The sequence below is a fragment of the Spea bombifrons genome, chromosome 13, assembly GCF_027358695.1.
Source record: "Spea bombifrons isolate aSpeBom1 chromosome 13, aSpeBom1.2.pri, whole genome shotgun sequence".
NCBI classification, from domain to species: domain Eukaryota; kingdom Metazoa; phylum Chordata; class Amphibia; order Anura; family Pelobatidae; genus Spea; species Spea bombifrons.
Genome location: NC_071099.1, coordinates 5055205 through 5067505, shown reverse-complemented (window position 1 = coordinate 5067505; position 12301 = coordinate 5055205). Strand labels below are relative to the sequence as shown.

General features: G+C 38.8%; 1 protein-coding gene across 2 annotated transcripts in view; it reads right to left on the bottom strand.

The window, feature by feature from the left end:
* Positions 1-12301, bottom strand: part of TMEM104 (transmembrane protein 104) — a 36201-nt gene that overhangs the window by 20809 nt on the left and 3091 nt on the right. Inside the window, exons 2-3 of one of the 2 annotated variants that reach the window (XM_053452908.1) lie at positions 10270-10387; positions 119-206 (exon numbers count right to left, since the gene is read on the bottom strand). In XM_053452908.1, coding sequence (XP_053308883.1) covers positions 119-163 — 45 coding nt within the window. In that variant the 5' untranslated portion in view covers positions 164-206; positions 10270-10387. The remainder of the gene's footprint in view (positions 1-118; positions 207-10269; positions 10388-12301) is intronic. The other variant, XM_053452909.1, reaches the window with a different exon arrangement.

Sequence of the window (12301 nt, the reverse complement as noted above, 5' to 3'; positions counted from 1 at the left end):
TAGATTCAAAAACAGTAGAGTATTTTTTATAGAACCAACAGTTCCGGAATTTAGAGAATCTTTGAGTGGTTTTAGATATCAAACGTTTCTGAACTTGGCGTGTAAAAATATTACTTACAAATGGAGAATAAAGTTCCCCTGCCTCTGTTATGTCGCCTGCCATAGATGAGGGGAGACAAGAGGTTGAAACCAATGGATAGTTGAACCTAAAAGAAAGTTATGAAAAGTATAAAGGGTCAATAGAAATGATATAAACTAATCTCTAAATGTTTTCCACATCAAATGATTAACTTTGGAATACATCAAGTTTTTCATACCTATGCATGTAATGCCACAATCCTTTAGCCAGAATCCACCATTACTATAATTGCAGACATTTGGATAAAGACTCATACATAATGCTCTATAGTCCAGCATATGTATTAAGTCTGTTAAACAGAGTTTGAGATGTACATTTAGAGGTTTTTAGGCTGTATGGTTGTTCTTTCTATATTTCTATGATTTATATTTATGAGTATCTTATCACAGGTCCTTTACTACCCACTTAATTACATAATCTTATTTAAGTCAAGCAAGCTAGTGAATACTTAAATACACTGGGTCTCTGGAATTAAAATATATATCATACTATACATTTAACAGACAACACAGATATTATAGATGTAAACTGTTATATTCAGATAGAATGGCAAGACGATATTTTGATCACAGGCTTTTTAAAGTAAATCATACAAGTTATATTTTTAGGGCAAAATTCACATATGTATTTTTAATGCATGTTGGAGCACATTTTGTACATACTTTGCTGCATTTTATAAAATGCTAAAAAATGAGACTCCGTTCTTATTTAGGGCCTCCCCTAAGCGTCTTGCACAAATTCAGTAGTACTCCAATTAAAGACATGGAAGCAGCAGCCACTCGCATACATGCTTGCAAAGTCTCAGTGTTCAAAAAGCATTCCCGCGACTGCATATTTCTAGTTCCATTGATTTAAGCATAAGAGTGGCATATAGGGGGTTAAAAGGCATATCATGGGGCAGAGTGGCATATAGGGGATTAAATGGCATTTCAGGAGATTATATATATATACTGCTAACAGCAATCACACTCCTATCAAGCCAAGGCAGTCAGTACATGCTGGAACCTGGGGATGATAGGAGTGTGAGTACAGCCTCCCTATGCCATGCTACCACCACCCACCTTACACATCCATGCTATCATACACACACATTCACAAACATTTCAATACTCATTCATTCCATTAATCACACACACTTGCTCAAAAAAACCTTCCCCCACCCCCTTACCTGAACTGCAGATCTCTCACTGGAAGACTTCTGCAGGGGCCCGGCTGTGCGAGCAAGTTCTCTGGCCCCACCCCCAGAGGAAGGAGGGGGGAGGCAGAGTTATGCGACACTCTACTAGCTTCCTGTTCTCCTGCTTCTAGAAGAAGAGACGCTGCTCGCGACCAAAGCACCGGTAAGCAGCCTGGCAACCTAATCGAGGTCTGATTATAAGACGACCTTTTGCTCTGAAAAGAACCTCGTCTTATAATCGAGCAAATACGGTATATTGTTTTTTGTTCAGGACAAGAAGGGCTTTCTTTAGACGCCATTGTTTTGATTGCATCATTATTTACTATAAACAAAAGTATAATATATGGTGAAACATTTTGAAAGATTGAAAAATCTTTTACTCATCTATAAAAGCTAATGAAAAAACCCACTAAATAGATTCTACTATTTGTCCTGAGTTTAGAAACACCCAATGGTTTTATGTTTTTTTGCTTTTTTTCTGCACGTTATGGGGCAACAAGTACAAGTAGCGTTTTGCTATTTCAAAATAATTTTTTCCAAATCTGGTAATTCTTCCCCCCATGTGCTATTTCTGGTATCTTTGAAGCCGGCCAATACAATTTACGCCATCAAACCATATATTTTTGAAAACAAGACACCCCAGGGTATTTCAAATGCTAGTATTTTAACTCTTATCATGCACTAATTCTACTTCAGGTATGAATTAACAGGTCCTGGTATATGTGACTGTCACACCCCAACATGTGTTCAGCAATGAATGGGTTTGCCTGGCTGTTTGGGGGCAAAAGGGCCACATTTCAGGCTTGCACATTTTTCAATGTTGAACTTTTTTTTTTTTTTTTCAAGATTTTATTTGAAAATTCAAAATACATAAATAAGCCATTTCTTGTTCACTTCCATTTTTCAAACATGCAAGGTATATTCTTATGTATAATTACATATATACAATACATGTATGTCTCCACTGAACGTCTGGCCTGAAGAAATGTTTTTATTACAACATACATCACACATATGACTACCAGTTAAAGGAAAAGTTTATTACAGTGTATATCATACATACAGCTAACAATTACCATTAACTTTTATTCCTCTAGCATTCATAGTTCAAACAACCTCACCAGGGTAACTGAGAAACATCCTCCGGGGCAGGCTAGTTGGCCCGATAGCGATATATCATCAAGTATGTAGCCCAGGGACCACGTAAAGGCAAGAACACGTCAAATGGAAACATAAATGGTCCCTACACGAGCCTCCCGAGATATTTTCCAAGGTTGCCAGATTTTAATCAAACTTGTCAATCTTATCAAGTTTAAAGAAGCAGCCGCTTTCCATTGTGTGCTGGTATTGGATTTGATTAACAACTATCTCCCAATGCAAATCTTCGCAGCAAGAAAAATATGCATAATAAGAATCCTTTGATTTAAATAAAAATTCTCTAGGCCCAGGTGGAATAAAAACCATCTGTGGAACTAATCGATCCTGGCAGTGGAAAAGCAAGCCGAGTAGTTGCGAGATATTATTCCTAATATTTAGTGGTTGAGAGCATTCCCACCATGTGTGGGCAAATGTGCCAATATAGGCAGAGCATTTATATGAATGATTGTATTAAGTCTAGAAGGAACTAAGTACCATCTATATATATAACCTTAATATAGGTCTCTAATAGATTTATGGAATGAACATGTTTTTGGGTCGATAGGAAGGCCTGACGCCATTGTCCCAATTAAAATTCTATACCCAGGTCGCTTTCCCACCTCAGGAACGGTGATTCTCTCATCACTATGGAGGCTTTGTAAGAGGGTGATTGAATTTATGTAACATCAACCAATGTTCTATTGCTGGGTTTTTATCTATTGCTACCCGATTGATAAAATGCTTAATCCTTAAATATGTAAATAGTTCCGAAATTGGCAAGGAATAGCATTCACTAATCTGAGAAAAGGGCATGAGAGCATCTTGGTTTAGAACATTACTAGTTGAATCGATTTATATAAATTAGTTTTTTCAGAACAAATGCCCTGAAAAACTCCTCTCCTTCTATAATCCGACCTCAAATAGAGATCAGATTATAGCTCTAGAATCCAGACCCCCCGCAGAGCTGCAGGGGACCTGGATTCTCCTTTCTATCAGTCGGTGGGGGGTCTGTGCGTATCGCGCAGACATCCTCCGCTTCTCCCCTCCCCTTCCGCTGGGGCTTCTCTATTACTGAACACCGGCATCACATGATCTTCCAGCGCTCGATCATTGAAGCCCCAATGGAAGTGAAGTGGCGAAGCGGAGGCTGTCTGCGCGTATTTCACAGACCCCCATCGGCTGCCAGAGAAGATCCAGGTCCCCTGCAGCGCTGCAGGGGATTTGGATTTTAGTGGGCAATGTGCGCAACCTCCACTACTTCACTTCCACCTGCCCCACCAGGGGTTAATATATCAACAGAAGAAAAACGGGACAAATAAGCACCACTGGGTAAGCTAAGCCTGGAGTATTATCTTTATTTTTATGTTTATTTGCCCCGTGTTTCTTCTGTTGATATATTAACCCCTGGTGGGTTAATTATATGCATTCTTTAATTTGTGTTTTTTATTGCTGTAATATTTGATTTATTGTTTGTATTGTCTATATATTTATATATATATTGTATTGTGTATTTATTTTTTTGTCTATATTTATTAAAGCATATAATTTTATACCTATTTTAGCACTGTCAGTTTTTCTTATATAGGGGAGGCATAAGACATAACAGGCATATCGGGGGGAACAGTGGCATATGGCATATCAGGGGGGCACAGTGGCAAGCTCGGGGTGAGATGTGAATAACCCCCATAAACAAGAGGCATTTTTTTCAATCATAGCTTTTATTAAACATGAAAAAAAGTTTACATGAATATTTACTAGTAAAACTTTTTTTGGTATTTTGGTAAAACTTAGTTTGAGAAATAATGTGGGTCAAATTCCATTGTGATGAAGAGAAAAAAAGTGTTAAGGACACAAGTTTTTATTTTAAGTAAATGAAAAATTTGCATTTATTTTTTTTATCAGATTAATCGATTATGAGTTAGTTGCAGCCCTAAACATTACTGATACAAGAAATGCCACATATATGTCATTTAGTCAAATCTATATCCCTAATAAAATAATGAATAGCCTCTATAGGAGTGAAAGAAAAAGCCATTTATCTTTGCTTTCCGTTTCAATTTAAGCACCGTTCTGACCGTGGGATTCAAATTAATTATATCCTTTACTTGAGGTGCGTCGGCCCAAAACAGAAGGTATAATTCAGCTTTCCTAATGTCTGAACCCTCAATTTGTAACCATCTCGTTAAGTTATTAGATCTTTTAACCCATGCTAAATAATGGGTCAGCATTGTTGCTTCGTGGAGATCACATACTTCGGTAGGATATTCCCCCCGGTATGGTTTTTTCGTTAGAATATTATAAGTTATTCTTGGTCTCCTTTGCTGCCAGATAAATTGATCAATGGTTTGTTGATACTGTTTCAAGATACGAGAGTATTATTAAACGCTCATCTACAGACACGAGACAAGCCAGAAGGCTTGTTTTTCCCTCAGAAATCTGCCACACCATTTTGGGCAGGTGCATGCAAAATAAGGTTAGTCCTTAATGGCACCATTCAGCATGAGGTTGTGATACTGGCTTAATAGTTGAGGCTTGGGGTAGCCAAGAAATACCATTACATAAGTTATGGTGGGTAAAGGTGATGGAAGTATTACTCTACTACCTCTTAAATTTAAGTGTAAGGGTTTTCCCATCACCTTTACCCACCATAACTTATGTAATATGAGAGTGTATGAGAGTGTAAAGAAAAAAGTAAAGAACTTTTGGGAGAAGATATCCGATTATAAGGTTTATGCGGCGAGCCAAGAGATTTCTACATTTCTCCATCCGGAAAGATATAGCTTTATTTTTTCTAATAGTTTTCATTGAAATTGAATAAGTGAAGATAGATCTTTTGTAATATTAAATTCCCAAGTAGTCTATGGCTTGGCCCTTGCAATTAAGTACAGACAAGGACCCAAATTCAGTTATTTCTTCTTGGGTAAGACAAGTCGTGATGGCCTGTGTTTTCCCAAGATTCATTTTGTAGTTGGAAAACGAGCCATTGGTCTACTAGTTTAAAAAGTGCAGGGATGGAAAAAGATAAGTTAGTCATAGACAAAAGTACATCATCTGCATACAGAGATTTTATACGTATAAGATTATGTACCCCAGAAACTGTCTTATTAGTTCTGCCAAGGGCTCTATTCTAAGAATGTATAATAGCGGAGCTAATGGGCATCCGTGGTAGGTTCCCATTTTTTTTTATAGGGAACCAGAGTCCAATAGATGTCCTACAACCTTAGCAGTTGGATTAGTGTAGAGAGTCATAACAATCTTTAAATAATCCCTCAATGTCATAATTTGTTAACACAGCCTCCAGATATCTCCAGTTCACATGGTCAAAAGCTTTTTCGGCATCCAGCGCCAGGAAAGCTGATTTGGTTTGATGAAGGTTGACCTTATGGATAAGATTAAAGGTTTTACGGGTGTTATCTGTTGGGCTGCTACCTTCTACAAAGCCCGTCTAGTCTCTATGGATGATATGTGTAATCACTTGTTTTAATCTTTGTGCAAATATTTTAGAATAAATCTTAATATCTAAATGTATTAAAGATATGGGCCTATAGTAGAGTGTTGAACTTGGTTCCTTGCCTTCTTTCAGGATTGGGATAATTGCAGCTTGGAGGAGTTCCTTAGGAAATTGCTCCTTTAAAGAGAAAGAAGAAAATACTCACTGTAGCAACGGAGCTATCGTCTGCTGTAATGAAACATAAAAAAGGGAAGAAAAAACGTCTGGGCCTGGCGATTTTCCTGGTTTCTTCTCCTTTATAGAATTATTTCTAAAAATAAGAATTATTGATTTAAGAGTTGTGCTTGTGACACTGAAATTTTAGGAAGGTTTAATTTCTTTAGAAATTTAGTTATTTCCAGATCAGAATGCGGAGGCTCAGCTAAATTATATAGGGATTTGTAGTAATTAGCAAAAGCGTTGGATATTGCTTTTGGGGTGAGGAGTTGGTTATTTCCCACTATAATCTTTTTAATTGTTTCAGATTTATATTTAGATTTCAATTTATTGGATAGGGTTTTGCCAATTCTGTTACTGGAGTAATACCACTTTTGGCATATTTGTAGTAGCATCCAGTTAATTTTATCCATCTTTAGCTTTTATCTGTTGCAACATAAAAGAATCGTTAATTTTTGTTCTCTCTAATTTAGCCAATTTTATGTGTAGGTCTGTCAACGTGGATCCCCTCCGTTTCTTCTCTCTAGTTCCTATTTTTATCAGTATTCCCATCATGTACGCTTTGAATGTGCACCATAAGGTGGAGTCCGATACTTCTCCATTGTCATTTTCCTGCAGAAATTGCTGAGCTTCCTTTGTCAATTCTTGTATATTTATTGTATTTCTCAATAAAGATTAATTTAATATCCATTTATTTCTTATGTTGTAATCTGGGTTATTAATAATCTCCAAGAAGAACGGAGCATGAACCGACCAAGTGATACTCCCTATTCTGGAGTCCTTCACTGTTTGCAAAGATTTTGCTTTTGTCAAAAAGAAGTCTATGCGAGAGTAGGTTTGGTGCATATTTGAATAAAAGGTATAATCTCTCTCTAGTGGATGAATAACTCCCCAACAGTCATATAGAGAGTTCTTTAATAGAAAATCTTGGATTCAAGGAAAGGGGCTGCCCGTTTGTTCAGGGCAAACGTAGGTTGGCTACAATCCATTTTATGATCCGGGACAGAATTAAAATCCCCTCTGAGAACTCAATGTTGAACATTTGGTGATCCACTGCCCATGCCCTATTTGGTACATCTTTGAGGTTGGCCATTTCAGTGTGCCCTATAAAACCATATATTTCTGAAAACTAGACACCCCAGGGTATTAAAAATGCTGGTATTTTAACTCTTTGCATGCACACATTTTACCACCAGCATGTTTTCAAAGTTTGCAATAGTATTTTTTCACACAACACCCCAATATGTGTTCAGCAACATCTCCTGAGTACAGCGATACCCCACATGCATGGGTTTGTGTTGGGTTTTTGGGGGGCTAAAAAGGCCACATTTGGAAAAAAGGTCGCTATATAATCTCCTCACTGTAGTATTTGGGTTGTGTGGTAGGACGGCCTGTAGCTGAGATCAGACAATAGTCCACACATGTAGTTCAGGTCAAACAGTAAGTGGCTTTATTTCTCCACAGCAGAACTAAACATTTGGGCACCCTGTCCCTTTTAAGGCAACACTAAACTTCAGCAAAAATAAAACCTACTCCACATTTGGAGATCACATTTTCTTTTTTTTTTTTTTAACGCAAGAAAAAGTGCTCAAGCAATTAAATACTGTTAAGTTAGACAAGGCCCCTGGACCGGATGGTATACACCCAAGGGTACTGAAGGAGCTAAGCCTAATTCTGGCCCAACAATTTTTACTTATCTTTCAGTTCAAGCATAGTTCCATTAGATTGGCGCAAGGCAGATGTTGTGCCCATATTTAAAAAGGAATCAAAATCTCAACCGGGCAATTACAGGCCAGTAAGCTTAACATCGGTAGTGGGGAAATTATTTGAATGGTTGCTAAAGGTATATATCCAAGAACATATCTTGACCCAGAATCCAATTAGAATAAGTCAACATGGATTTGTGAAAGACAGGTCTTGTCAAACCAACCTATTAGCATTCTATATATAGATATATAGATCTGGGCGTGGCTGTACATGTGATTTATCTGGACTTTGCCAAGGCATTTCATATGGTTCCACATAAAAGGTTACTCTGAAATTAACTTAGGGGCAAATGTCTGTATTTGGATCGGAAATTGTCTAAAAGATAGAATGCAGAGAGTTGTTGTGAATGGATGTTTCTCAGACTGTACACATGTATTAAGTGGGGTGCCTCAGGGGTCTGTCCTGGGTCCTCTTTTTAATTTACATATGATCCAACAAGCTGCAGTTTTTGCCCGACAAAAAATTAGGCAGGGTAATTCAGACTAATCTTGATGTTTCTTCTTTGTAGGAGGATTCAGACAGAGTTGGGGACTGGGTATGCAAGTGGCAGATGAGGTTCAACATAGTTATGCATTATGGTAAAAATAATACAAATGCAACCTATACTATGAATTGAATATCCTTGGGGAAAACTACCAATGAGAAGGACTTGGGAATAATGGCAGACAATAGTGCCAGGGCCAATAAGGTTCTGGCATGCATAAAACGAGGTATTGATTCATGGGAGGAGGTTATCATATTGCCTCTTTACAGGTAAGACCTCACCTTGAATATGCTGTACAATTCCAGGCACCGGTCCTTAAAAAGGGCATTATGGAACTAGAAAATGGCTAATAAAGGGATTGGAAGATACTAGTTATGAAGAGGGACTAAAAAAAAAAGTTAAAATTATACACTGGAAAAACAGCGTCTTAGAGGGGATATGATAACATTATAAAAATATATGCAGGGCCAATATAAAGAGCTCTTCAATGACCTGTTCATTAACAGAAATGTACAAAGAACAAGAGGTCACCCTCTGAGACTAGAAGAGCAGAGATTTCATAGATGACAAAGGAAGGGATTCTTTACAGTAAGGACAATAAAGGTATGGAATTCACTGCCAATGGAAGTGGTGTTATCAAATACATTAGATGCCTTCAAAAGGGGTCTGGATATTTATTTATTTATTTTAGAAAGGCATGACATACAGGGCTATAAATAGAATTAATATTTTAGAGCTTCTTGATCCAAGGAGAAATCCGATTGCCTTTTGGAGCGAAGAAGGAATTTTTCTCCCTCATGGCAGAATTCGAAGTAGCTTAATTAGGGTTTTTTGGATCAAGAGTAGGAAGGTTAGGTAGAAGGGTTGAACTTGATGGTCTTTTTTCAACCTTAAGTACTATGATGCTCATTAAAAAGGTCCTTACATAGAATAAACATAGTCTACTTCCATAACTATAACTGCCACCACTAATATATATACACACACACACACACACACACACACACACTGTGCCAGATATTGACGGTTGTACAGCATAACTGACATCACTATATATACAGCGTCAGACATTGACGGTGGTACGTTTGGAGTGGCCTCATCAAGGCAACTCTCCTTACCTTTCGTATATTCTGAAGGGGACAGTATATCGTATCCCACTTCCCCTGCTTACATAGAAGCCCTCTTTCACCATGTCACAATCTTGAAAAGTTATGCCATTGTTAAGACTACATTCAGGTAATAAAGGATGATTGGAAGGGCAAAGATGGTGTTTATACTTCTGATGAATAGGAGGAAGAGGGGTTGTGTCATGCACAGCAAAGTTGGAGACACCAGAGTCAGATAGAACCCAAGGGTAGCGATAACATGGTCAACAAGCACAGGTCAAGATCCCGGAGAATCAGCGAAAGAGGGGTCTCCCTCTTATTCGCATTGGCTGCTGCTGGAGTGGTTGCGAGGTTGAGGGTGGTCTCCCCCTTCTCCACAGAGGCTGCAGCTGTGGCAGTTGCAGCGTGGAGGGGGTTGCACTCTTCTTTGCATCAGCTGCTGGAGTGGTTGCCAGGTGGAGGGAGGTCTTCCCATTCTCTGCGACGCGGTGGCTGTGAGGAGGAAGGGGGTCTCCCCCCTGAGAAGACAGGGAAGAGGAGCACCGTGCTAGCAGGTACGCAACAGGTGGTAGACAATTTTTTTTTTCTTTTATAGTGTCTACTTACTTTGTTCTATGTTAATAATGGAACTTTGCTTTTTTCTGACTATTTTATATTGTGTAGCTGCGTGTGGCAATAGCTGACATTTGTTTACACTGTTATGATAAAAATCAATATGAAGAGGAACAGTTAAAAGATGGAGCATAAAATAAAGACTTAAATTGGTTACAGAAACAAAAGGTTTTTAATTACCTACAATTAGCAGCTCTGCACAGATACAGCTTTGTTGTGATCCCAACATGCAGTCCTCACTATCGCTATGAAACCTCAGAATACTCCTCTTCTTTCTTGAACATTTCACTGGAAAACACTTGAATAGCCCAGAAAGAAAAGAAAAAAAAACCAAAACATTAACACTACATACAAGTCACAGGTAAAAAAAAAAGTTTTATTCCCTACTTCATAGTTTTTAAATTTGTTTAGCCTACCATATTAATTGTATCCTTAATTTTAGCACCCCACGAAAACCAAGGTTTTTTTATTTTAGAAATGTACATTTTCCAAAAATTGAAAGACTGCTAGGTGAGTCGTTGATGGTCTGGCCATCTTTAGATGGAGTCTAGATGAGATGTAGTTATTTGAGATGTCCTGCTAAAAGGCAGCAGAACATTGCATTAAACTTGTTAGCAAGAGTAAAAGAAAAAAGGAAGCCGCTGTGGTACTCTGCAATTGTGGCAAACATACTGAATGAGAAGAAGCCAGCTTTTAAGAAATACAGACAGATACAAAATAAGGTAGATTGGAGCAAATACAAAGCTAAGCTTAATAAGGCAAAGAGCATTATTAGATGCACCAAAAAACACACACTCAGGAGAAAACTGCCAGGTTAACAAAAAAAGGTGACTTCTTATGTTTATAAGTGAGAGAAGAAAACATAAACCAGGAATATTTAAACTGAAGACAAATGAAGGGACTTATATAAATGAGGATAAAGAGCTGTCCGACTGCTTATATAAATACTTCTGTTCTGTTTTTACACAGGAAGATGACGCTGAGGGACCCTGTGTTACTGTGTTTACAGAGGAAGAAGTTCTACTTGAACTCTCCAAAGTCAAAACAGACAAATCAGTGGGATACACCCAAAATGATTTTAAAAGTTTTGACGTTTCTTGGCAAAACCACTAGCAGATCTATTTAACCAGTCATTAACCCCTTCGAGACCAGGAAGTACCTGGTACGCCATTGGCAACATGGTAGCTGCAGACCGGGACATACCAGGTACATTGAACAGTCAGTTTAGTTTTCCCCATCAAACCATTCAGGGTATTTCAGATGGTCATATTTTAACACTTTCCACCAATTCTACCACCAGCTTTTGTCAAAGTTTATGGTAGTCATTTTGGGTGTGTGTGTGTCTTTTTTTCCCCTCACACACATTGTACTTCATCTATGAATTTACAGCCCTTGGTATATGTCACTGCCTGTAGCGTCATGGAGAAGTAGGACCCCAAAGAGCTGAGTGTACCAGGGAGACAAGGAACGGAGAAGAGGAGCAGTAGCATAGTGAACAGACCGGGTCAAACCAGGAGAGCAATTTGGAGCTAAATCAGAACCAGGAGCATAGTCTGCAAGAGCAGCCAGATCGGGGCGTTGCGGGACGGCACCGAAGGTTAGTTCTTACACTGCCAAACAACACCCCAATATACACTCAAAATATTTAATTTTGACAGCCTGCACCTATGTATTAACCCCTTAATGACAATTGACGGTCCGGGCACATCACCCAGAAATGAAAGGTTAACGACAATTGATGTGCCAGGACCGTCATGACTTTAAACGGGTGCAGAAAGCGATCTACGTTCACTTTCTGCACCCAAACGGCGTTGCTGTAATGCGTCGACCTTGAGGCATTCAGCAACGCCACGATCGCCCCAGGGGCCATGTCTGGCCCCTCCCCGGGGCGTCAACATGCTCCATACAGTGTATGGCGGCGGACGCCCGTTTTAAAAGTGTTTACGAGGCGATCACCCTAGGGTGTCTAGTTTTCATAAATATATGGTTTTATTGGGCACACTGAAATGGCCCGGCTCAAAGATGTACCAAATAGGGCATGGGCAGTGGATCCCCAAATGCCAAAGTTCAACATTAAAAAATGTGCATGCCCCAAATGTGGCCCTTTTGCCCCCAAACAGCCAGGCAAAATCATTCATGTGAGGCATCGCTGTACTCAGGAGATGTTGCTGAACCAATATTGGGGTGTTTCATGATAGTGACATATACCAGA